This window comes from Sander lucioperca, chromosome 4 (genome assembly GCF_008315115.2).
Source record: "Sander lucioperca isolate FBNREF2018 chromosome 4, SLUC_FBN_1.2, whole genome shotgun sequence".
Lineage (NCBI taxonomy): Eukaryota > Metazoa > Chordata > Actinopteri > Perciformes > Percidae > Sander > Sander lucioperca.
Window position 1 is genome coordinate 7,677,935 of NC_050176.1, and position 27,808 is coordinate 7,705,742.

The 27,808-nt window shown below is 40.3% G+C and overlaps 1 protein-coding gene and 1 long non-coding RNA gene across 4 annotated transcripts in view; one reads left to right on the forward strand and one right to left on the reverse strand.

Moving 5' to 3' along the window:
- The window catches only part of LOC116042850 (alpha-1,6-mannosylglycoprotein 6-beta-N-acetylglucosaminyltransferase B-like), a 128,217-nt gene extending 117,376 nt beyond the window's left edge, over window positions 1-10,841 (forward strand). For 2 of the 3 annotated variants that reach the window (XM_031289255.2, XM_036000762.1), the window contains 6 exons: window positions 474-632; window positions 864-1,010; window positions 1,542-1,658; window positions 6,144-6,218; window positions 8,303-8,586; window positions 9,726-10,841. In XM_031289255.2, the coding sequence (XP_031145115.1) occupies window positions 474-632; window positions 864-1,010; window positions 1,542-1,658; window positions 6,144-6,218; window positions 8,303-8,586; window positions 9,726-9,924 (981 nt within the window). In that variant the 3' untranslated portion in view covers window positions 9,925-10,841. The remainder of the gene's footprint in view (window positions 1-473; window positions 633-863; window positions 1,011-1,541; window positions 1,659-6,143; window positions 6,219-8,302; window positions 8,587-9,725) is intronic. The other variant, XM_031289256.2, reaches the window with a different exon arrangement.
- A 9,930-nt stretch (window positions 10,842-20,771) lies between these two features.
- Window positions 20,772-26,503, reverse strand: LOC116042851. Its single transcript, XR_004103326.2, has 5 exons — window positions 26,389-26,503; window positions 25,203-25,436; window positions 24,430-24,597; window positions 22,541-22,636; window positions 20,772-21,027 (listed from the first exon to the last, which is right to left on the reverse strand). It is a non-coding gene; the product is annotated as an uncharacterized LOC116042851 (long non-coding RNA).
- Between the last annotated feature and the right edge of the window lie 1,305 nt (window positions 26,504-27,808).

The following is a 27,808-nucleotide window of genomic DNA, read 5'->3' on the forward strand; positions in this document are numbered from 1 at the left end:
TGGAATCTGCACTCTTCCACACCCGTGTTTCCCCTTCTGCTAATTCATGTTGTCTGCTGTACTTAGCGCTTGAGCTAATCTCCTAATTGGCTGGGAAAATCCTCACAGAGGAAGCTATTGATCACTACAGCCTCCATTTACTGCTGCAGGGGGTCACACCACAGCACAGGGATACAGTAAGCTGCTCAACAGCAGAGAGCAAGTCAATACCCTGGCTCAGAGTTACGCTCCATTCACATGTTTCAGTTTTGGTTGTTAACTGATGCAGGTTGGTGGTTGGTTGGTTGTCCCAATCATCATCCTTAACCATGACATTGACAGTGTGACTTTCTGGCTTTCTCCTCTTACACAGTTATTCTCTATAGAAAAATAAGCAGAGATAAAATCACTGCTATAAGTTAGTTAAAGTGATATCCTTTCTTAACCCTTGGCCCTCAATCACACCAACCTATCTTTTTCCCTTCCTATCCCAGCAGGGTAAAGAAGGTTTCCTGCAGATTCTCCACAGGTACATGGAGGTCCACGGCACAGTGTACTATGAGACCCAGAGACCTCCGGAGGTCCCGGCCTTCGTAAAGAACCACGGCCTGCTGCCCCAGCATGAGCTGCAGCAACTTCTGCGCAAGGCCAAGGCAAGACAGTGAAGAAAATATTACCTACATACAGTACATGTACATCCTGTTGCATTTTCACTGCTGGTGTCATTCTGAGTGCATCTCAGCTTCAAGTCTTTTACAGTACACTCACATTTATCCGGAAACAGATTTTGGTATACACACAACACATTACAATACTAATCTAAAAAACATGTTGAAGCTAATACTTACCATATTTACAAAATAACATTCCTGAATGTTTTCTAGCTCTTCATTGGCTTTGGTTTCCCCTACGAAGGCCCAGCCCCTCTAGAAGCAATAGCCAATGGCTGCATCTTCCTGCAGCCCAAGTTCCACCCGCCTCACAGCTCACTCAATCATGAGTTTTTCAGAGGCAAGCCCACTTCTAGAGAGGTACGCTCATTATGTTCATTACTCTCCCACCATTAGCCACTGATGAGAATATTTTGGACTGCAGTTTTCACTACCAGCCAAGTTGCTACGTAACTTTATTCCTCAGTAGATCTTTCAAAAGAACTGGCACAAACTGTAGGTGCAGACAGCACATGTTAGCGCTTAATAAGAGGCTGGAACAACACAATCTATGTTGCTATTAATGACTGTGCACACAACTTTGGAGCAATTCTTGCAGTGCCTTCTTCCGGGCCAGTGCAGTCTTTATAGCGCTGAGAAGAACATTGTTGAAATGCTATGAATTGTTAATATGATAGTTCTGCTCTAAATGTGTAACTAGACATGTAAAATATGTATTGGATATGCATTTTATACAATCAAATACCCAAAATAAAAATGTAATGACAGCATCATCATTACTGTAGGGAAAGGTTAAGAATAAGCAAGATGATGTAACTCCCCACAATTACCCTTTAAGACATTTAGTTTAGACACATAGAGCCTTTAGTGTCCTGCGTGTGTCTTCTGTAGGTGTCCTCCCAGCACCCATATGCAGAGCAGTACATCAGCAGACCTCACGTCATGACAGTGGACTACAACAACTCCCTGGAGTTCGACTCTGCCATCAGGGAAATCATGAGGACCAAGGTACTCTTACCCACTGTGCGCTTTAGGGAAAGAAATCGAGACGTGTACATTGTATGCTGGTACTTTCCATTCTCTCTGATGCAGCTAAGCTGTCAGGCAATTACTTCAAATTGAAACTGAAAAACCTTTTATATCCATTCAGCTTGTCCTTCAGTCATTATGGTCATCTACATCATAAATGTGAAAAGGTGTTCTGCACTGATACGTCATGAAATCACCCTTGTTGATTTGAATATGAATACTAGCTGGGATCTTATCAATCAAATCCCTGATGTGAATCTGTTCAGCATGAAATAAGAAGCTAAACTGTATTAAAAAAAGAGCACAATTTAGCAACATAAAAAAAACATAATTATTTTACTCAGTAAGGTTAGATTTATATACGCTCTTGTTCTGTTTTCTAGTGTTTGTGTTTTTTGTTTACCTTTGCCATCAGGGAGCTATGATAAGGTTAAAGTAAAGTACTGGAAGTTGATAAAGTGTTTTTTATACTTTGACAAACAGCACAGTCGCTTTGCCACAGTGGCACTTTCCAGAGCGACTTTGCCAGTACGTAGGTAGCAGTCTGATATTGCAGAGTGCTGAACTTTTCCACGCAGGAAATGTGGGCTGACAGAAAATATGAGGATGTAGGAATTGCCAAGAGTGGGAGAAAGGTTAATTAAGGAGTCAACCGGGGAGATTAAATCTTTCTTGACAGCACGACAAAGGGGTAGAAAATGGGAAAAAAATAGAGAGAGAGAGATGAACATACAGACAGACAAACAGAAGAATTGAGAGGGAGTTTTAGATCGACTAAACGTCTGCATGGGCTCGAAAGCTTTCTGTTCTTTAGAGTTTAGAGTGCAAAATGTTCCAACCAGGCACACAGCATAAACCTTTTATATCTCAAACTAAGTATGTTTACAAATGTTAAAATGTTAGGTGCATCACATGCATGAAATTGACACTTTGAATTAGAGATTACTGTAAGCAGTAGATCACTATTCTGCACATGGCTTTAATTATCTAGAGAAAGCATTGTCTCAGGCAGTGCGCATAGCTATGGATACTGCAAAAAAAAACGTCTTGTGTCATTACAAACACAAAACTTATACGAGATACGTTTACAGCAACTTGACTCTCCTGTAGGTTTTTCTTATGGTTTGAAGTTGTTTTCAGATCTGACAAAGTGATGTTTATAGCTAAAGAAATCATGATACTGTGGCCAAATGACATCACATGTCATATTTTTTAAGCCATCTAGCTAATTCCATATTTTATTTCATAGAAAAATCTGCAGTAACACTCCAGCAAAGTATCACTTTTAACTGCATTAAGGGCACTGAGGGATCATGTGAAGTAGGAAGACAGCTGTCTGCATGATCCATTTAACATTCTGTAATATAGTTTGGGCCTTTTGCAGATAAGAAGGTGTGCATGGAGATAAGAGGAATGGTGGTGGTGGTGGTGGTGGTGGTGGTGGTGGTGTGTGTGTGTGTGTGTGTGTGTGTGTGTGTGTGTGTGTGTGTGTGTGTGTGTGTGTGTGTGTGTGTGTGTGTGTGTGTGTGTGTGTGTGTGTGTGTGTGTGTGTGTGTGTGTGTGTGTGTGTGTGTGTGTGTGCGCTCTCATCTCTGCATCTTGTCTGTGCTGTCAGACAAGCTATAGTTCAGCAGCCCTGGCTGACTGCTCTGTCTCCGTCTGCACTGTCAGACCACTGAGAGAACTGATAGACCCCTTCACCCTTCACTGGATGCACAATGCCCCAGCACACACACACACACACACACACACACACACACACACACACACACACAGATAATATTCTTCTCTTTGTATTTATCACACCACACATCCACAACTGCAGAGACACGCATCGTCAGGCATATGCATATCAGCACACAAAGTCTCATAGTACATGTCCACTGTCAGCGTCATTTCCACGTTTCCCATTCACTTCTATGGAAACAGCCGTGCAATGCATTCTGGTAGCATTGCGGGGACTTTGGAGAACCGGGGCATCAAGTTGCCCGCTCCTCATTTGCATAAAGTGGAATCCAGGCTACTTTGTGCAAATGAGGAGCGGGCAGCTTGCCTCTCCGCCTCTCAATAGCTCACGAAAATCTTTTAAACTGACCTTTGTCGATCTGAAATGCAGTAAGATTGAGCATCTGCATAACCTCTTTCTGCCATAAAATATTTTTCGAAACACATTTCGGTGAACTATTTTCGTAAAATAAGAGATCGTATTCCAAACGAGCCGCCATGTTGGTCTGTTTTGGAACCCGGGAGCAGAGAGTGCCACATGACGCGTTCCTCCAATCAGGTGCAGCCATCGGGGTGGTAGGAGGGTGTAGCCTGTTATCTTTGCTTGTCAGTGGTCAGTGAAGAGAAACTGATAACTGCTATTGGCAAGCCCACTAGCGCGCAATGCTGGGAGGTGGGGCGAGCCCTTCCGTGAAAAAAAAACGCCTATATGGACACGTACCATTACCCTTATTTTCTACCAGGCGCATCTGCGCTGCGTTCCAGCTGCGCCACGGTTTTGTTCTGTCCTCCGGTACGTGCCATACCACACCAAGAGGGTCTCAGAAGCAGAGCATCTTGCCTGCCCGACTGGCAGATTTTATTGTCTCTGCAAGTACTTGAAAGAACAATCACGTGTTTATTAAGCACTCTTGCATTTAAACTCCATGACTTCTCTTTTCTGCCATTGTCCTTATGAGATATCATATTATGTTTTTCCACCTCCAAGATTAATCTCTCGTCATCCATGGTGTTGTATTGGAGACATATACGATATTGGGGTGTGTCTTTTGGTAAATTGACTGGATGCTCTCACTGTTCCACTTCCTGCCCGGCTGTACGAACGCCCTGCGGCTCACATGAAAATAGACCTGGCACGTATCTTTAACGGAGTGGAGAAACGCTTCCTGCACGCTTCTGGGACGCACCGTGTCACAGCTGGTGGAATATCAAGCATTGACTTGAATGGCTGCAAGGGGTCGTGGCGCCTCCATGCGCCTGGTGGAAAATAGGGATCACCCACACATTACAGCCATTGACTTCAAGACACGCACTCAAACATACACACACGCACAGGGGGTGTGTGTGTGTGTGTGTGTGTGTGTGTGTGTGTGTGTGTGTGTGTGTTTGTCTATTCCGTGACATGTGTGCGTGTGTGTGTGTGCGTGCAGAGTCTCATGTTCAGTCATGCAGGACAAAGCAATCTCTGGCTGGCTGACAAGTCCTCAGGTTCCAATAAATCCTTTCTTTATCTTGTGTCTTTCTTTCTTTCTCATCTTTGGTTTTGTTATTCCCTTTCCTTACTCTGTTCCTCTTTTTTGTCTCTGTTTCTGTCCTTCAGTCTTTCTCCCTCCATCCCTCTTACCTGTTGTTTGCAGTGCAAGACCTTTGCACAATCTTTGGCCAAATAATGGTTTATTATTCCATGCTGTATAAACGTTTGGTAGTTTAACCTTCTTTTTTTTTTTTTTGAGGAAACCGCAATTTCTTTGGTTTATGATACATTTTTGTGGCTTGCATTGTTGTTGTAAAATTCTTCTAAAGCCTGCTTCTGTAAATGAGAACATGCTGTTAGTCACTTTGCCTGGTTAGGTAAAGAGAAGTGACAGAAAGAAAAGGAGGAACTCTGTTACAGTAGACGTTGGAGTGTGTGTGTCCGTCCCTCTTGTGCAAGTGTTTACTTTCTGCTCCAGCTTACAAAGTAGATTAACATAAGGCTTTGATCAGATTTGCAGTGTGCGTAACTTTTTTAAATTGCATCATCCCTGCATTCTTGCTTCTAAGTGATTTTCACTTGAAATGGGCCAAGTCTGATTTCACACATGGTTGAACATCAGACTGCTTTGATTTCAGATTGGAAATGCAATTTAGTGAGTCGTGTATAATTTACAAAGGCAGGTCTTTTGCGTTAGGGCATTAAGACAAGCCACTTCAGTCTCTGCTGTTAGCCTTTAAACGCGGAGTAAAGTCTTCCATTTGTTGCACTTTTGTAACATATTCTTGTAAGTCAATCATAGAGCTTTAATTGACATTTTTATAGAGTGTGGCAGATTTCCCACAATATAAAGCCGTTTTTTACATCAGCTAAATCAATTTGTATTAATGCAAGCACTGCAGTTGGAACTATTTTACATTCATCAAGTTTTGTGTCGGACAGTTTGTTCTTGTGTATTGAACAAAAGAATATATATTTTTGGTGTTTTATCAACCCATCTCTAATTAGGCCAATCAAAAGTGTGCTTTAGTTATTAATCTGGCACATCACAACAGGGAATGAGTTTCTGAGCAGTGACTTACTGTGATTAGGCCCCGCAGAAATTTGACAATTCATCTGCTGAAATGACCAAGAAGAAGAGAAATGTATTGCAATTAGTGTGAACAATGAAACGACAGCATCAAAAAGTACATTTTGATATGTGCAAAATATGGAAATAATAATGGGGTGTGGACAGTGTCTGTGCTCTTGTGTTTCATTTTCAGGTTGAGCCATATCTGCCTTATGAATACACCTGTGAGGGGATGCTGGAGAGAGTGCATGCCTACATACAGCATCAGGTGAGGTCCACGTCAAGACAAATGTACCCAGACCGCTGAACAAAACACACAAATGCAGAGATTCTCTCTTTTAGTTGCTAGCTCTCTCTCTCTCTCTCTCTCTCTCTCTCTCTCTCTCTCTCTCTCTCTCTCTCTCTCTCTCTAAAAATCATTTTACCAGCCTTCAAGCTCCCAACTCTGCTCAATATTTCATCATTGTGTGAATTCTACACCCAGAATATTGTGTATCTCTACTTCTACACTCTTTGTGTGTGTGTGCGCGTGCGTGTGCGTGTGCGTGTGCCAGTATCTCTGTGCTCCATGTATGTAGACTTGTGATTAATCTACATGCTAACTCTCATTACAAACCACATATCTGCCCTCTGGCTCTAAAGCAGAAGGTCTCCTGACACTAATGAGGAGGGAAAAGTAAGATATGCATGATGATGATGGAGGACTGGGATGAAAGAAAGTTTTTTTTTTTTAATAATCCCACAGTAGATGTCAGACAAACTGCAGAGGTGTCTCTCAACAACCCTTCATCTGCTCCTGACTGGCAGCCTGTGGATACAGAAACCGCTACTACAGCATTTATACTGCTGAAAGAGAAACAGGAGAAAGTTAAAATTCTATGTTAAATCTGTTAGCCACAAGATTTAACATAGTGACCAGTGCTTACAGTTGGTCAACCTTTCTTTAGAGTTTTTATTTCACTTATATACTGCACTAAAGCAGCACTGACATGCTGAAGCAGCTTAGGCTGGCTAATTTAGCAACTTATTTTAGTTTCCCTCACAATTTCTTGGATGTTTTTATATTTTTTTTATTTTATTCACTCCTTTGTAAAGCAGTACAGTTCAACTTTTTGAATTGCCCTTTTGTTGAAAGGTGCTATATAAATCAACAATATTAGTATTACAGTAGTATTAGTACTAGTAAAGTGCCTTCCGGTGTCGCCCCCTCCTTTGTATCCAGTCAGCAGCACCACCCCTGTTTAGGTAGCAGCGGCACAGAGTGAGAGGGAAGTTGCCGCTCTTGATGAGAGTTGATCTTTTTTTTCAATTGCACCACAGCTTGTTGTGTGACCATGGTAACCACAGAATCCAAACCAAGGAAAAAAATGCAGGTTTGGTATTGCTGTTATTTGAGTATCTGAGTTATGCTTAGCGTACACCCACACACGCCAGCAGTTAACAAACTTAATTAATATAAAATAAAAAAATGTTAAAATAAAACTTAAAAAATTAATTACCAAATGTTGTGTTGGAGTAACATCAGCTTCCATCTGTGATCATCGGGTCTGGGACAATAAACACTTATCTGCAATAAACACAATATCTGTTGTTATGTCCTCATTTTTAAGATACAACCTGCTTTATTTTGAGGAAATAAGGGTACAGTAGGTGGGCAGCAGCCTCCTGCTGGATATAAAACCGGCTATCAATATTTAATATAGCCAGCAGCTGTGGTGGTGGTGGAAGTGGAGGAGAAGCGCCCTCTAACCGCCCATAGCAGTAAATCCACAGTCCTCGCCCTAATGCAAAAATACATTCTAAAGTTTAGTTGTAGTTAATATGACGTTTCAGAAGTCTGAGTTAGTCAAATCAAGTGAATATCCTCCAGTCAATCCTCCATCCTCCTCAAGTCTTTTTAGTACCAAATCCCCCTTTTTGGTTCCCTGCTGAGCCATGGCAGAGAGAAGATCCCCGCTTGATTTGACAAAATCAGGCTGCTGAAGCCTCATATTAGCTTCTATAAACTTTGGAATGCATTTTTGCACAGAAGGATGACGTGGACGTGATGAGTGGATTTGTCTCTCATCACTTGCAATGAATTTGCATTCAGAATTGATCTCTTAAGAGCCAGTACAACCAAAAAGAACTATGATTACAGCAAGAAAACCTTTTTCAATTTACATATGGGCATGTGAGTATTGTTCAAAGACAGACTTTAAAAACTGTGAAATTGTCCTTTAATATGCTTTTGACTGAGCTGCCTCACTAGTTACATAATAAAAGACACAGTCTTACTGTAGGTATTCCGTCAACAGTCTACCACAATAATATGATTGCACAAACTAATGTTACCATGTCTTTCACCTCCAGGACTTCTGTGCCCTTGAGCCTCCCTTCATGTCAGCCAACCTCTCCAGACAGGGGTCTGCTGGTGGCAGCAGGATAACAGGGCCTCTGTTTGTGCCCCTGCCCAATTCCACAGCCCTTGGCTGGGCGCCCAATGTGACGGCTCCCCCTGCCTGGCCTCCTCTCAGCTCCCTCCGGCTGCTCGTATCTCAAGAGGGCCAGTCCTGTGTGGAGGCATGCCATTCCGATGGTTTGGTCTGTGAGCCTGCTCACTTCCGCTTCATCAACAACAAGGAGGCCCTGCGCAGGTAAGTCATCCACCTGGGTTACATGGGGCCCACCTGGCTGAAAGTTGCACACATACACACTTGCTGTCTGTCAACCAAACGTTTATGGAAAGTTTAGTCCCAACGAGCAACCTTTCTTTACTCAGGGAGATATTTCTGAGGCAAGAAGAGATGTATACGTCATGTGTTGATACTTTTTGATACAGTATCAATTCTTCAGTCGCAGTCTTTGGACTTCTGTCATGCCCAAAATGATGATGATGATGATGGTATGTCTCATCGTAACTTTTCTCTATATACTGGCATACTCACTCTCTCAGCTTCTCCTGAAAAAGATCATCTGTAGTCAAAACATTGTCAATCATGTCTACATAAAATATAAAGAGGAATTGGAAATTTCAGATATTTTTTTATCTTTCAGCAGAAAAATCAAAATCCCCTCAAAGAAAAACAACAGCTCTGTGCCTAAAAGGCTCCTGTTGGTTACACTTCATCTACACAAAGTTATAGAATCTAATCTAACCGTCTATTTCTGCACTTCCCGGACGGATAACTTCTCTTATGTTAGTTGACACTGAGAACACCAGGTAGTTATTTAGTTTACTGTACCAGGTCCAGGCAGTTGAACCAGAAACGTAGGTTTATGCCTTTTCTGGAGCTCTGAGACAGAAAGCCTGCTGGTGTTTGAGTCTCTCCTCCAAACTTCCCCCTCCTGACTGCTTTCAGCCATGATTCTTTGCTCTTGTTTCATCCTCCAAGTATCTTTTGTGTTTACTTCTTTTCCACCTGTCTCGGTTTACAGTGCCACTCTCCTTTTGCTTTTGTTCTGTTACTCCTACTTTCTCACACTGACACCTCATATCTGCCTTGTAGTTTCTTCCAACTTACTTGTGGCTTCTCAATTAAATTCCGTCGTTCTCTTTTTAAATTTGCATCTGTAGTGTGATGAAAGTGATGAAATCTCTCTCTTTTCCTGCCTACTTTCTATTTATTTTGAGGTTATGCCAATTCCACTTTCCTTTTACTTGTCTCAAATAAAAAATAACTCTTTTTCTAAGTTATCCTTTCAAGAACACTTCTCTGTTGTTAAACCCTGTGAAATGTTATTTTAGGGTGCATACAGACTTTACATACAGCTGCTCCTCTGTTTCACCCCTCAGGTTGGAGGTGCAGTGCGAGGTGGTAGACTCTGAGATAAACCACATCCTTCCTGCCTTCTCGGTGGTGCGGCGGGAGTGCGGCCTCCAGCGGGAACCACTCCTCTTCAGCTGTGCAGGATACTCCCCCAAATACAGACGTCTTTGCCCCTGCAGGGACTACCGCCACGGCCAGGTGGCGCTGTGCAGAGACTGTTTATAATGATGGGACAGGTGAAGGATAAACAATTAGAGACAGATTGGCGGTTTGAGGGGGGGGGGGGGGAAAGGGATACTGGAAGGTACCCACAGGTCAGAACAGGTATTGCGCTGTGACTAACAATAATTGTGCAGAGAGGCAGCTTCCCCAAAAAAACAATAAATGTAGGAACATGAGGAACAGGCATGGATTTAAAAAGGTAGGTCCAAATAGCTGCCAGGATGTAAGTGGGGACTTTGGTTGACTGAAGTTGTTATACCAGCTGTTATACTGTAACTTTGCTGGAGATTTTTAAAATAGACTTTATAGACCAGGGCTCCAATTATACCAGGTGTCATTATAACCAGGGTCAAAGGCTGGCTTACCACTCACCATGCCAACAAATCTTCACCTCTGACTAAAGGATAATAGTTTCTACAAGAGGTTGACCAGTGATATAATACACATTTCATTTTTGGAACTGCTTCTCACCAAAAATAAGATGTTTAAGTTGGAAAATATGCACTTGAAGAAGCGTGTGACTGCAGAGAAATTCAGTATTGGGACTATAGTGTCATTCCATGACAGAGTCTTCAAATATCTTGGCTCGGAGAAGGCAACCTCGGGTCAATATCCAATCTCCTCTCTGCACTTGGACAAAGGATGATGGACAACCAGGTTATCTCCCTCGCTTTTACTCCCGTCCTCCAATGATGGACATAGTAATTTATCAGACTGAACCCCAAGTCTGAGCCAGCATCGGTCAATGCAATCATGACTTGTTGCAAAAAGAAAGGAGGAGGAGGACAGAGGAGAAAAATAAAGGGTATAAGATTATTTTTCAATAAATAAGACTTTGGAGCTCTCAAGTGGATTTTTAAAGAGTCCTCCGGGCTTCATGATGGGAAAAAAATCATAAACTAAAATAAAAATTCAGAACAGATCAAAGTGTTGGATTTTATGTTGTGTTGGGTCTTCACTCGGTTCCTTCCTATCTTTTTAGGTCGGCATGTTTCTTCTCTTCTTGCTCCTACACCCATCAGTTACAATCCTCCCACCATTCACATTCATCTGCGTTTCCATCGATCCGAATGTAGGGAGAAAGCTTTGATTTTTTTTTTCTTCACATGGAGGCGACAACCAGCACAGGCCAGATTTCAGATGAATATCCAGTATTTTGCTGATAGGCAACAATGTACATTTACTTTACGTTTTTATTACTCTTTAGGCTGTCCAGCGGCATTCTGGGAAACAGGAAATCACTTGTAATGCTAAAAAGGAAAGTTTAGAGAAACTTGCAGCACCAAATTACTTACAGAATAACTTGTGGAGTCATTTAAACATTTAAAAACTGATGACATCATGTTTGAGCGTATGTGAACTGCTAAATCAGAACAGCTGTAACAGCCTGGATTACAGTTCAGTGAAAATGCAGTTTAGGAGTACAAAAGCATTGTTAGTGGAGACCAGAAACAGAGCTAAAAGAGAGTAAATATTGGACTTAGCCCCAGCATGCTGTTTAGATTATGAAAGAGTATGATCCCGATATTCCAAATGCCCTGGTATTATCTCAGGCATCTCAGGTTAGCTGTAGTCCTTTCACACCATATTTTCACACTGGCCTCCACACTCTCAGTTTCCCTGAGACATTGAGTGGGTCTTGTAGTGGCCAGATGCCCTGGTTTGTTCAGGACAGTCCCAATTAATGGCTTTCTGTCCAGGTGTCCCAAATCTTTGACATATATGTCCTCCTTTTCACATATTCTAACCTCCAGGGATGTTGTATTTTTCCCTGTGCAAACAGAGACCTTTTTTATTACTATGAAAACTGGTGATTTACAGCTATTTTTGTAGGCACTTTTCATGTTTGACTATATTTCACATTAGGCCTATCCAAAATGCTTAATTCTAGTAGAAACAAATTATCACCAGGAGGAGTCAGTTTGCTTTTAAAAACTTCAATAAAAAGTAAATTCAGTTTAGTATTTGGTGAAAGTTTGTTTCTGACTAATTTTGTTTTTGTGAGCCAGATCGGATTCCCCACAACAGAAGTGAAGGCCATCCATATAATCAATACACAGCTCTTTGGTTAACTATCAAATGATGACCTGTGTGTTATATCAAGCATGTGTGTTAGATAAACAGAGCCGCTCTTGGTCTGAATCCCAGTGACTAGTAGAATTAAATGATTAATAAATCACAAGTGTGAATGCCAAAGTAGAATCGTCAAATCCTCATTGACCTGCACCAACATAGGAAAATGTCACCCCATTCACCAGCACACTGTGATCACACCAGAGGCAATTCAGATTGCAATGAATACGTTTCATCTCTGAAATTCATCCATCTTCTTGAGTGAAGTATTTACAGTGATCATAAAAAAGCACTTAAGCCTTGTGCAGAAAATCACTTCTTTCTCTCCATGAACCCGGCACATGAGAGCGGGCTGCAGCCAATAGAAAGGTTCCAATATCAAATCTATGTGCCTAATGTGTGATGATGTCACATCAAAATTCATTCATTCATATGAATTAAAAGCTAAACACGTATTGCATTAGCTATATGTTTTGAGGGAAACACAATACTGTTTATTCTTTTAGAATCACCTTATGGGAGAGAGAGAGGGAAGACTTTTTGATTAAAGTAGTAGATCAACATTTTGGGAAATATGCTAAGGTAGATGAAAAAATTGTTACCACTCTCATATCAGCCCGTTCGTAATGAAGATGGAACAGGAGACAGTTAGCTTAGCTTAGCAGAAAGACTGGAAGCAGAGGGAAATGGCTAGCCTGGCTCTGTACTATGATATCACAATGTACCAGCACCTCTGAAGCTGACTAATTCACACTTTATATCTTGTTTGTTTAATCCGTATCAAAACCAACATTTTAAAATGACAGGTGTGTTTTTACGTGGGTTATGTGCCTGACTTTTTGGGTTGGGTAGTAATTTCTTAGAGTGAAGTTGCAAGGCAACCAGCAGCGAGACTCCAGGAAGTCATTGCAAGAATGCAAATAAGCAAATTTCTCAACATGTCAAAATACTCCTTAAAGGACAGTTCCAGCGCAAAACGAACCTAGGGGTTAATAACGGATGTGTACCCACTCTGTCGTTCTCTGGGACATGTTTGCATGCTAATTGATTGTGTTTATAGCTTGAAAGAAGCTAGCGCGGACCGCTGATTAGCTTACAACACTAGTATTCGGGACACAGGGAAAGTAAAAATAAATCGCTATTTTGTACCACTAAAAAGGCTCAAAATATCACCAAACTTCAACGGTAGCATAATGAGGGTCTCTATATGTTAACTGAAGCACTGAGAACTTTGTAAGTGTACAGACAGTTTATTGAACGAAGAGCTGTGGGAGCTCCGTAAATATATATATTTCTTGAAGCTGCACTTTCATATGGCTCTTTGTAGTTTGGCTTATTTAAAGCTAATGTACTTGCACTTAATACTTGTTGTCTGGAGTTTGTACCTTCAGGGTTGAAAGCACTTAATTGGAAGTCGCTTTGGATAAAAGCGTCAGCTAAATGACATGTAATGTAATGTAATGTATTAGTTTTATTGCAACCATCAGATAGTAATTTGAGCCTATAAACTCAGAGCTTCCCAGCTCTCTCTGAAAGTATCTATCTGCTCTCAGGGTGACTTTCAAACTTTACACATAAAAGCTAAGGAAACAGATGGGGAATGCCCCCCCCCCCCCCCCATCACAAAACCTCTTGACTTCCTTCTGAAGGACACGTGTGTTTTTGTGTGTATGTCCATGTGTGATTTGTGTGATGATACACCTCACAGCATGAGCATAGTCCTCAAAATGCCTTCAGGCTACTTTTCCAGCAGAATGTTTTTTTGCTGCGAGTTTCCATAATTAATTTTGACTGAAGGCTCCATCCAGACAAAAAGACATAAACCAAACACTTAAAGCTAAATAAACAAATAGTGCACAAACAACATGTCATTGGTGGATTTAAATGTCAGTGCTAGCCACTTTGTTGGTCCATATTTGTTTTCTGTCTCTGACCTTTTTTTGCAGCTTCACCAAGGATAATTATTATTGTGCCATCAGGACAACACCTAAAAAATATCAGTTCTCCTCCCACTGAGCAATTACTCTGAGGAGGAGCACACACATTGTTATTGTACAGATTCCAGTTATGCTGCTCATGCATTGTAGCAAACTGTGGATTCTTTGTGTGTCTCATAACAAGGAAAACCAATGGATAGAATTCATCATTTTTATTTCTGATCTTACAATTTTTATTTACAACATTGGTTTTACTGAAGATGTTGGCAGGTAACAGCAGTGCGAGCAACAGAAGTGTGTGACTCACCTGTAGATTTGTGGAACGAGATATTAACACAAATGATTTCTGTCTGTCAGTCTCTCAACAGCCAGTGAGTGTGTGTCTGTACTTGTGTGGTGAGCTGATACAATTAGTTCATTTATCAGTTCATCTTTTCAGTTCAGTTTATCAGTCAATTCACAGATAGTTAAGGGCAACAATTTTGGTCATTGATCATTCTTGCCCAAGTGGCCAAAGAAATCAATTATTGCAGGTACTGATAAAGTATTATCAGCTAAATTACTCAAAGTATGAAAAGTAAAGTATCCATTGTGCAGACATATGTCGTTATATCTTGATATGTCATTAGATTATTATTACTGATGCATTTATGTGTAATTAGAAGTTTAATGTTGTAGCTGGTGCAGCTAATCTTAAATACAAGTGAAGTTTTCTGCAAAGCATATTATCCTATTTATAATAGAGCTTAAAAAATAAACAATATACGTACAATATACCTCAAAAGTATACTTAAGTACGGGAATAAATGTACTTTTTTGACTATTCTGTCCACATGCATGTCTTCTTTTTGTTTGTGTCTGTTTTCAGTGTGTCCAGGCTGTGTGGGCGACTATCAACAAAACGGCATTAATGAGCTTATTATCAGTCCTATTTGGTCTGTCAGTTGTTAAGGAATTTGAATCCAGCTAATTATTATGCTGTTCAAACAATAATTAATCAGTTTGCAACAGATTGTTGTACACAGCTGAATAATTACTGAGCCAATGAAGATGATAAATATATATCTCACAGGAAACGTGTTTGTCAGAATCTGTCGTTCCTTGGCTTAAAATTGACAAACGTGTAGACGTGTGGCCACAGTAGCCTGCACACACACATACAGAATACACACACACACACACACACACACACACACACACATTACATCTTTCTGAGGGACAGTCTATTAAAACCACTCACTAGATACTCTCATCTGCACACACACTCTGTAAACACACAAGCTTTCAACCCAAATCCAAACTCTCTTTTCCTTGCTCTCTTTTGATTGTGTTCTGTTTCATTTTTCTAAGGGCTCTCAGAGGTACAATTTGCCCGCCAAAACTTTGGCTCAACAGTTTTGCTGACGTACACTTTGTTTGTTTATTTGCACTTTTTGCTTCTACTGTATGTGTGGCTATCTTCCCCTGTTTTTTTTCTTCAGACATCTGTGCTGCTGTCCCCATTCAGCCTCGGATTATAGGCTTACAACTATAGGTGTGTTTGAGTATACATGTGTGTGTTTTCATTTATATGTACACGCATAGTCACGTATCTCCCACTGTGTTGATAACTGGAAATAAGTGGAAGCTTTTCGTTGAATTTCTGTGTAAGTGTGAGCACGCCCACAGATGTTGAGACAAACACTCATCTCTTTGTAGTACTTTTTCATGTTTCCTGGCGCAGCTCTTAAAGGAAGCTGACATCCTTTTCAAGTGGGAGAGGAGGAGGATTCATCCAGCGTCTTTAGTCATGCGGTCAGATCTCCGCTGGGCTTTTCACATCAAGGTGGAGTGGAGCCTGTTTTCTGTTTGCCTCAGATGTGCTGCATTCTCAGTCTGTCTCTCTCTGGAAAGAAATCTACCCTAATGTGCCAATACTTAAGATTAGCAGGGTTCAACCTTTGGAGACCATAGTGATGAAGAGCTAATATGTATTTATATAATAGCATCATATCAATTTAGAACAATAATATCTAAATATGTAGCCTATTGTATGTGTGTATGAATCGCTGTTTAACTCCAATATTGTAAGATGGAGATATGATTTATCTAGCCAAGTATCAAGTAGTAAAATGCCCTTAGACATAGGTACTTGGAGAATGGGAGATAGAGAGAAAAAATAATAAATAAAATAAAGCAAGAGAGGACATGAGGGAGCGATGTAGGAAGAAGGGAAAATGAAAGGTGGTGGTAATAAGCTATAAGGGAATTAGAAGAGGAAATAGAGGAGGGTGAAAAAGACAAGAAATGGAGAAGGAAAGAGGAAATAAGGAGAGGTGGAGATCGGAGCCAGAAGAGCGTCCTCGTCAATAATGCATAGGTAATTGGCTGACTCTACCTGAGCCCCAACGTGAGCCAGAATAAATAAAGTTGTGCATAAATAAAAGAGCCACTCAAAAAGAACTGCAAATCAATGACAGATGCCCTAGGTGAGCAGTTGAGAGAAAATCCCTCTCCCCCTCCTCCTGCAGCCCTCTTTTTTTCTTCATTTCCTTTAGTATTAAATAAGAAGCCAGAATGTGTGTGGCTCAAAGTAGTGTGTAAGAATAAGCTGTGCAGATAACCCATAAGGAGCTGTGTGTGTGTGTGTGTGTGTGCGTGCGTGCGTGCACACACGTATTTGCTTGCATTTCTTCCATCTTTGTTCTCTTGCCCACCCTCTCCACTGTTATCTCTTCTCTAACCATGTTTCCTCCTCACCTATGCCTCTCTATACTATACTCCTCTTTCCAACTCTTCTTCTATCATCCCTCCATCTCTCCAACCTATTTCATAACTAGCCTGGGTGAGGCTGGCTAAAACTGATTAGGATCCCCTCAGGGAGCTGCAGTAATAAGGTAGAGAACAAGTGAGAGTGAAAAAGAGAGAAGCCTGATTTTAAAAGAAGTCTTTCAACAGTGGTAGTCTTGGTACAATGTGGTACATGGGGTCATGAAGTGGTAAATGAAATGTTTGCTAAAGTGCAACCTTCAGGAGGTGTTCTTTAAAAGGCACACCACCAGTAAAATGAGCTAGGCTAACTATGACAATGTTTAACTAAGGCCTAAAGCAACATAGACTGTAACTATTTTCTCTGGGATTGTCTCATTTTTTAACACACAAAATACAGAACTATCAGAATACTTTGAAAGATAACAAAGTCACATATTCATAGTCACAGATTTAGGGCATGCATGGTTACCATGGTAACAACAAGTTTAATACTTAAGCAAACACTTGTGGAGCAGCTTCTTTGTGAGGAATACAACAGAAGAGCAATTGGTGTACATTATCTGTTTACAATGCAACCAATCAAACTCAAAGAAATAAGTACAAACACAATGTCACACAATTGGGCGGAGGACAGGGAAAAAAGTGCTCTTAAAACAGAAAATCTAGCTCTTCATGAGCCCTATCATAACTAGAAAACCAAAAAACTACCTCAGCCGTGCTACTAGTCAAAAAGGTTTGTCCTCGACATATTAGGGGGAGAGCCTGAGAGCCTCCCACTCTCAGCATGTGCCACACAATAATAACTCCCCAATTGTCCTTCATTCTCCCAAGATGAGGAGATCAGCTCCAGGTGTGGGGCTTCCCACATAGAGGCTGCTCTCTTCCTTGCCACTGCCTGCTGCTCTGTGAGCAACTGGCCAGCCAGCGAGCTTGTTATCTCCGCAGGCAATTGTGGAGCTTTTCAACTCTGAAAAGGCCGATAACCACAGGTTCCTGTTAATCTTATAACGGACATTTGTGTTGTTTGATATAGCAAATGATCCGTCAAAGGGGGAATTTAAAGCCTCTTTGTCTACGAGACTTTGTCTAGAGCTCACAGAGGGGCTAGGAGCGTGACCGGCCTGATAATGTTGCAGCACATTTTCAATTTGCCAACCATTTTCAGAAACCCAATATTCAAAAATGATTGCCTCAAAAATTCTCAAAAGTGAATTTAGTGATGAAATAGCATACGGAAACTGTAGGTTTACCCCCCATTTGTGTCCCTTGATGCACAGAAGTGTCAGTCCAAAAGCAATAAATGCCACACAAAGCTTTTCCTTGTAAAAGCAGTTTCTGTTTCTAATGCATCATTGTAGCAATGTGTCACAACACAATCTGAGAAAAGGGAAGCCTGACTCTTGTTAAATGTGCCCTCTGAAAAACATCAAAACAAATACATTTCAAAATAAAACGCAGGGTCTGAAGAGTGGCTGAAGAGATGAAGAGACCCCTTTGAAAAGGATGGGAGTGAGAGTGTCTTTTAACATGCAGCCAATGCCTCCTGTCTGATGTCTGAATCATCCTTGAACGCCTGTCACTAGACACACTGACCAGATCACATAACAAGAAAGCAAACAAGCCAGACAGCAAGTAAGCAAAAAAGAAAGACAGAAAGTGCCAATTACCTACAGGAGGCCATCATGTGAACAATAGTAAACTGAAGTGTTCAAAGAGTCAGACCCAAAAAATCCCCCCTAAACAAAGACCATGTTAAGTTGTACTGTTTCCTCTGTCTTCCTCTCTATGTTGCGTCTCTCAAAGTTGGTCAAATGTATAAAGCAAATACAGTCTATAGACAATGATACACAGCATTAATGAGTTCTGCAGAACCCAAATAGGAACTTTGTGTTAGCATGTAACATTTGCATTTCTTTCTACCAAGAGTCTCATTTTGAATCCTGTTATTGGCAGCTCTGTCCTTTTGAGCGTAAAATGTTTGTCCTAAAACTGCCTGGTGTATTAGCACTCTAAACACCATGCAGCACAGAAACACATTTTATGGTAATGCAAATTGGCAATTGTGTCAGTTAATCCTGACATAGCTTTTCTGTTGGTTCTTGTGGTACAGAGTTTGTCCCTTGTGGTTTTTTACTGCCTTAAAGCTATAGTGCATAGTTTCTGTCTCCCCCATGAGGAATTCTAAGTAATGACAACAAAACGATCACGCATCCACATGATACAAGCTGTCAGTGATCGCAATCGTAAAAAATAATGGAAGGAGCTTGAAAGTGAAGCAAATGCGGAGGTGCTTTAAACCTGCATTCTATCTAATTTCCAGCAGAGGGCGACTCCACTGGTTGCAAAAAGAAGTCCCATTGCATAGAAGTCTATTAGAAAATTACTCTACTTATAATTTATTACCTCAGTAAACATTTTCCTAACAATGTTATGGTCTCAGTTGTTATTTTAAGTCATAGTCAATACATTATGATGTTCATTTTGTAAATTATAACCCCATTTATTTTGAAATTGATGATAAAGCAGGGGATGCTTCAGGGTGTGGCTACACGCCAACCTGTCAATCATGATAGAGGCCCTGTGTACATTAAAATAGCCATTGTTTATGTTTCCCCTTCCCCAGCTCCACGTTATTGAATACGTTACATATGTCCCTCATTTTTACAGTCTATGTGTTCAACTGAAACCCACTGCTAAATCATTATGGGCTAATGTGTAACAATAGGGACAGAGTGGAAAAACTAACTGCAGTTAGTTAATCACTGGAATGTCAGACCGTCCTCAACAAAAAACATCTGTATAGGTCGATTGTACAAGCAGTTTATCACAACCCATATTTACTTTTGTTGTTAGGCAATGACCACTAGTAGCTGTAGTAGTTATGGCGAGAACAAATAAGTAAGTAGTATAAAGAGCGCCAAGGTCCATGTGGGAAGGTGGTGGTGGATCTGTCAAATAAACACAGGACTTCCCACTGAGCAACGACACGTCCAAAAGACGTCAATTTAACGTCTTCGTCGTACGTTCAGAAGACGTCCGCTGAGGAGCCAGAATGAAAGTTTTTGCGACGTCTTTTTTAGACGTCTATTTAACGTTAACCATTGACGTCCAAGTGACATAAAAAGTGAACGTTAAAAAGACGTCCACTGAGGAGCCAGAACGAAAGTTTTTGCGACGTCTTTTTAACGTTAACCATTGACGTAAATATTGAACGTTCATTAGACGTCTTTTGTAAACGTCTTTTAAATGTTAATTATTGACGTCCAACTGACATCTTTACAGGGTTCTAAATTAACGTTTCTAAGACATCATTTCTAACGTGTTTTCAACGTCACTTAAAGGACATTCATACAAGTTATGATGCATTTCTTGGACCGATTTCAGATGTACCAAACGAACTGCATTATTAAAATTGTTAATGACACCAGAGTTCAATGCTGGCTTACTATTAGCTTTATTAAACCATGTTTTGATCATCAAACCTTCAGGTAGGCTACTGTTCCAAGGTTGGATGACCACATGGTATTCAATAAAACTCACACTAGTCATACAGTAAAAGCAGTGTGCAGAACTACTGCTTTAAAATTGTAAATAATTAATGAATACCTATCCCTTTGATGCACCTATCCAAGACATGCAAAGACATTTTAATAGCCTTATTTACAACTGGAAATAAGTGACATCTGATCTATTAAAAAAGGACAACAAAAATAAAAAATTGTTTGAAATGACAATATTCTTTTCCATCTTTAATGAGGTTTTCAGCAAAATATTAACAGGCTGATAAATAAAACAATTCTAATGGTTACAGTGTACTGCCAAATGAACAAAAAACAAATTACTCCAGACTAAGATGGGAAGGGGGAGACAGATATAAAGTCCCAGACTCATTTCCTGGTTCTCCTTCTCCAACAACATGAAATCAAGGAGAGGGTTAACTTTTCCTGCTCCAGATTTCCCACCGTGGTCAGAAAACACAGGGGAGACAATTTGTTTCTCTCACTATGACTCTAGAGTCACTACTCACTCTGAAAATAATCGCCTTCACTCTCTCACTTTCTCCCTCGCTCTATCACACACTCCCCACACACACGCCGGCTCAACGCACACACCAGCGCACAAGTATAAATATCAGGCCACTTACGTAGGCTACGGAGAAAGTTCTGCATGGAGCCTCCACAGAACCATAAAATAGCCTTTATAGTACTCGTGCAAAATTCCTAGTTACTTTCCACCCCTGTATACCCTCCACCTCCCTTCTTCCTTGGTGCATGTTTGAGATGTCCTGCTGCATGATGCTTGACCGTAGCCTCTGTAGCTTATTTATCCCATTTCATGACTGCAGCTGCAAGAGTTGAACAAAAACAAAACAAATATAAATATGTAAAGAAAACCAGTTACATTGCAGTATGCAGGTTCACATACAATATTATGTGAAAACATCCAGGTTTGAAGTTCCTTATTCCTCCTGTCAAATATCAATTAAGTGGCAATAATACTGCACATGGTAACTGGTGTGGTATATGGCACCATACATTTGACTGAAGATGGTTTCTGTAAACTTGCATTGCTGTATGTTAGGAAGGTGTAAGACTGCTATAGACAGTAGGGCTGTCAACGAATATTCTAAATTCGAATATATATTCAAATAGTTTTTAAAAAATGAATTTCGAAGGTGAAAATTAATATTCGAATAAAAAAAAAAAATGTTGAAAAAAACGCTCGGGGTAGCACAGGCTGTCTGGCTGTCTGCTTTGCGAGTGGGCGCGCCTGAGTGTTCAGGGACAGGTCACAGGAGTCCCACTGTCTGGCACAGCGTCACTGCTAAAAGTTGACTTGTCTTGCATGGAAGATGGCAGAAAGTGCAGAGCCCAACTCGACCGCATCAGAGAAAGCGATTTTAACCCCCCAAAATCTAAAAAGCCTTGTCTGGAAGTACTTGGTCGGTAGGAGGTAAAATAGTTGAGCCGCGAGATAAAGCTGTATGCAAGAGATATGCATGAATAAAGGTTAAATGCACTGCTTCCACTGGTTTGATTATTTACCGTTTCATGTCAAGGAAAAGCTCCATGTTTACCACACATGACGTCACAAGCCGAAACGAGCTGGCTAACCGCAACCATTAGCTTGTAGCTAATGCTAACGCTAGCATGCTACCTCGTCCTCAATAGCAAAGCACTGCTACAACACACACAAGTTCACCATAATCTACAAAAGAACTACTTCCATGTGCGCCCTCATTTAGAAGTCTCCCAGCTAATCCTGCCTTGTAACTGACCGAAGTTGTAGAAACAGCCTTTCTTTTACTGTCTATGGAGCTAGCTAGCTGACATGATCTACATCTGAGCTACTGCACATGTGCAAGTGCAATCAAAGATAGTACAGAAGAAGAAGAAAAGAGGTCTCACTCTGTAGCTAAAACAGACCAGCTGAAAAGAGGATCTGCAGCAGTGAGAGAGAGCGGTGCAGTACAACAACAATATGGTGTTTTTAGAAAATTAAACCATGTAAACCTATTCTGGTACAACCTTAAAATACAATTATGAACCTGAAAATGAGCATAATATGGCTGCTTTAAATCACGTACACGTATAATTGAATCATTTGTTTTCCCTGCAGATCCTCCAGTAAAATGTATATACAGGTTTTGAAATTAAATAAAAAGAGGGAGAAGCTTGTTTAATTTGTAATGGAACATTTTGAACATAAACTATATCAAACCATATAAGGCGTTTTTAATTCTATCAAGTTTATAGAAGATGTTTTCGTTAAATAGAATGGGAATTCTAGTTTTCTGTAGCAAACATTTTTGTTTGATACTTCAAACTTAAATGACATGGGGGGGAAATGCTGTGTACCTTGAATTGCTTCAAAAGTCGTAGTCTTCTCCAGGAGGCAGTTTCTGCTTCTTTCCCTTCATATTGAATTTTGCCATTAGCCGGTTGGTAAAGAGCCTGAAGAAACAAATTCACCATTTAGAATTTACATGTGTGTGGTAATCTACAGAACTGTAGCATGGGTGAGAGTGCCAAAAGTGGACTAAAGAGATGTGGTTTTGGAACACTGTTTTCTGGAATCGATTAAACAAACCTTTGAGAGGTGACCATTTGATAGCTACAATGACATACTTTCCCTGCACCTGTAGAACCCCCTCCTCTTTACCTTCCATGTCAAGTTTTTATGCAGTCTCATGATTACATTTCAGGTAATTAAATTGCATTTATAATCTCCTCCATCTCTAGCTGCTCTATATGGGGGGATGACAGTGGAGGTTCACTTAAATTTTTATATTTTTTATCAATTTGCCCTTTTATGAAATATAAAAATGCCAGTCAATTCAGTTCTGGACCTCTTCCTTTTTTTTCACAGCGTACTTGTTTCAGACAGTGGCCTGGTGAATAAAGTGTATAGTAAGTTGCAGGCATGAAAACGGGTCAGGGGTGAAAAAGGTGAGAAGGATATTACCCCTCTAAGGGGGTCCGAGGGCATGCTCCCCCGTAAGAAAATTTCAATTTCATCAATCTGATGCATTTTGAGATGCATTTTTTGCCAACCAACAGTGTAATATTTCAGTATGCACTCATTAAAGTTAATTTGACTGGCAAAATGTCCTTCTGACATTACACAATAATAAAAGTCAAAATTTTTAAAAACTAAAAAGTTTTGGATCAATTTTTACTTCTTCCAACCATATGTTAAATAGAGTACACATTTACATATTGCAATAATATCATAATCCTACAATGAATCATTGTGAAAACTAAACTTCACTACTTTGGCCAGGTCATCATCAAAAAAGAGAATTAGTACATTCATGATTTTGTCCATGTTGATATTAGCTGCTTTATTTACATTTATTAAAAACGTCGCATTGTTTATCTTTTCATATAGCTAGACGTCTAAACTCTGGGACGTAAATACCTGCCATGCTAATTCCAAACAGACAGCGTCAGGGCAGTTTGGGCTTCAGATCGCTTTTACACAGTGGCCATCGTTAATGACAAATCATGTTCCTCTATGAACGTGCACACACGTATAGTTTGTATCGCGGTCGGTCAGTGAAGGAGCAGTCGCAGCGGTAGCGGTCGTTGCCAGTAACTTACTCTTATGACAGCGTGCACGGACCGAAGCTTTGTGACTAGCAGCACTTTCTTACCGCTGCTGCCGTACAGTGTCTTCCTTCAACATGCGCTGCAGAAGCAAGCACCCGACTCCCTCAATTTGAGGCACCAAGTGCTAAAGAGCTTCCCGTCTCCACCCGTTTCCTCTTGTCCTCTATCCATGCCCAGCGCCATTTGTTTTAACTACTTTCTCAACTAAAGCTGCCTGTATCTACATGCTCCTAGCCGCGTTACCACGGAGACCACACCGGTACCGCACTCTCACATTTCGGCAAAGACCCGCCCTACTTTGCATCTGATTGGCTAGAATTCGTTTCATTGGTAGGTGGAAGTTCGATGATTGGTTAAATCCAGCACATCAAAACAAATCCCATGTGGACTTTTTAATTTATTTATTTTTCCTGTTATATATCCTGTTAAATACCTGTCAAGAATTTTGTAGACACAATCCCTTAAATCTTTCCCTCCAATTCTTGCAAGTTGCATCACCTTCAAAGAGGGGGTATTATTTCTGTCATGTTAGAAAAATAGCCTACAACAAGTTTCACTGATATACCACAGAATATTAATAAATAAAACAGAGCATAAAATTATATCACTTCCAGATTGTGTCTTGCAAATCATACCAAGGACTCAAAGGCTTGCTTGTCCTTGAGGCGTTCCTCCTCTCTCTCAAACTCCATCGTCTCCAGTAGCTCTATATGGGCGGATGACAGGGGAGGCTCGCTTTTTCCCCAGCCTTCTGACCTCCATGTGGATATCCACCAATTTAGTTAAAACTTTTTTCTGAAACTCTGAAAACAAAAAAGACCACATATGTAAAAGTTTCTGTCAGTCTAAACTGCTGACAAGGAGCCAATAGGAAAATTATACTACTGTTATCCTTATACAGATGTACAAAGTTAAACCATTTCCTGTTCAATTGATCTTTAGTGTTTTTTCTGTTTTTTTAACCAGCTCCAACACTTTAGTACTTACTAAATGGCCATTGGAAATCTTAAGTCTGTTTCCCTACGAGGCACTGTACTGGATTCATGCAGAGGACCTATTACTCTGCTCTGACAAAGACCTCCCAGAGTATCTTGAGATTGGCGTTTAAACACTTTCATAATCTAATAGACAAAATTTGTCAAATATTACTTTGTTGTTCATAATAGTGGATATAGTTCTTGTAGCAAGTTGTGTGCCCATATGATTCATTAAGTTCAGCAGTCAGTAAAAAGAGATCTATCTACTCTTGGCCATGATGATAATTGATAGAGAATAAATTGAGTGGTCAATCATGATGAAGCCCAGAATGTTAACACAAAACCAGTCGTTTTGCAAAATATGCACTATAACATGGCCGCTACTTTAGAACATTTACACTCTTGCCACTGAATTGCATTCGGAGGAATACCGTCTTTAGACAAATCGCTGTGCCTGGACTGCTTGTCGTGTCCCATCTGGTCGCTGTGCCTGGACTGCTTCTTGTGTCGGTACAGTTTGCTTTGCTGGGACCTGTCACTGTGCCTGGACCGCTTTCTGTGTCGGTACTGGTTGCTGTGCTGGGATCCATCACTGTGGCCGGACTGGTGACTGGGCCCAGCACCCCTCGACTGGCTGGCTTGGTTTACATTTGAATGTCCAGAGTCTGAAAAACAAAACTTTGAGTTAATTTACAGTTAAAATGCAGGTTCATGGAAATACAGAAGACATATGCTCTAAGATTTCACTCGGACTATTAACTTTAATTATTATCATTCATGTCTTAATATTAATTCAAATCAAAACGAGTGAAGACTGTATGTATATTAGGGAATGGATATAGCTAATAAGCGCTCCTCTGCAGCCACCTACAGCACTGATTAAATTATAATTTAGTGGTTTATTTTATTTTTAAATAAGTTTTCCTACATCTTGAAACTTTTACTTTTTATAAATGGAGACAATCTTTGAAGGATGGACAAATAATGTTTTGGTCATCACGTTAAAAATAGCATTTAAATATGGTAATAGAGTTTTGAAGTGCTGGAAAAATGTGTAGTACTTTGACTATTTCTGCAACAATACCATGGTTCCGGTTAGTGTTACAACAGTGAATCCATGGTGAATGTTGCTGATTTGTGGACTTAAATCCTTCCATAGATTGTTCATTCATGACACAATGTTTCTCTGCCTCCTGGTATTAATTTTTGACCAGTTTCTAAACTGTGATAGCTCTATCTATGACACTCAACTGACGTTAGCATGTTAGCGCGTTAGCCCTAGCTAGCTAGCTATTGCTGTATGTGTAGGCTCTATCTCTGCAGTTTACACTCAAACAACGGACGTTAGCGCACTATCTGTTGTTATGTTAGGAGCATTTCGGAGCACCAGAGGGAAAATATGGTAGATTGTTCACATTCGTGCAAATGCATGGCTTTCAGCTGGTGAAAACGATTGCTAGTGCTTCCAACATTGGCTAACACAAAATGCGCGCAAAATGCCGCCATTTAAGAAGTATTTCAAGGTATTACGGGGAATATGTGACATAATTCACTTCCTGTCATCTAAACTTAACTGAATAACATATTAATGGTGATGGTTTCATTACTTAACGTTACCTGTTTTCGGGTTTGGTTGGGAGTCTATCTCTCTCCCCGTGTCAGCAGGCCCTTTCATCGGCAGGATACTTTTCCAGGTGAAGTTGCAGTGTGACTTCTTCTTTGATTTTTTTAACGGCGGTCACAAACTGTTGTAGCGCATTACCGCCCCCCTCAGGTTATGAATGATCTCTGGCTTCATTCATTGAATCATCTTATCATTCAGTCATTATATGGAGAAAAAAATGAATTCTTTTATCTAGCTTGGCAGCTCTCAGAAACTCAAATAAATATTTAATTATTTTATGGCCTGACTATTTATTTGATATTTCTTTTAGACTGAAAGTCTCTCCCATGTCCTCAATTTTCCTCTATCATAGGCTATTTATTCACAACATGCTCTGCTGATCAGGTTACAATTATCACATAAACCAGTATATGCTTGCCTGAAGATGCAGAGTTTTGTTTAGTCCAGTGTGCCCTTAATCTTGCAATGATGGTTGCCTTTCTGCATCTATACCCCTTCGTATCCTCTATTCCTTTGTTCCTGCCACAATAACGTCTGTCTTTAGTATGGATTTAGCTTCTGATTTTCCTACTTTTTGTATATTGAAATATTTTGTGCTCTTGTATATTTGTCTGCAAGCTCCACTATTCCCACATGAGCTGGTATACCCAAACAAATATAACATCGTTCCAACCTTATCAATTTTGTAAAGCATAATTATGTCATGTCTCTCCCTTAAGTTACCTGTTTGCAAGTTTTTTAAAGCTGAGCGAGTAGCCTACACCCTCAATGACTTGACTTGCTCAACCACTGCCATGCTAAAAGTTATGCTGAGAATACTGAAAGATCTGATGTTCTTGTTGCATATTTTATCTCAAATTCTGGTCTTACAAATGCTATGGCGGTTTTACGGTATCTGGCTGCAGACCCATCTGTGAAAATTTGAATATATCCTAGCTATCCACACACATCATAGCTAATTGCTCACTAGTTCCCTTGTTACTTTTAATTTTTTCACAGAGTGTATATCTATCTCTGGGGCTGGTAACATCAAAAGGAGGATGTAGACCCCTGATTGCTATACCAATTTTCTCCACTTTTTCTTGCACATTCCCACCAAAACAATCTGTTCTACGTTTTGCTTGTTACCCTCTTTTTGCTGGGTAATCATCTCTATGACCCAAAACATGCACAAAATATGACAGCATCATTTGAAGTCTTTTGATTTATTTCACCCACCTCAACCAGTGCAGAAACTGGAGTAGTTGGACTCAATTTTGAAAAATCTGTGTGTGCTGGTTGGAAGAGTCAGATGACATTTTTTGAATGAAATATGAAATATTTGCTAATTTTGTCTGAAGTAATATACATTTTTTTACCTTTTGAAAGCCAAACATGTCCACAGACGTCCGAAAGGGTCCCTAGTCAAACATT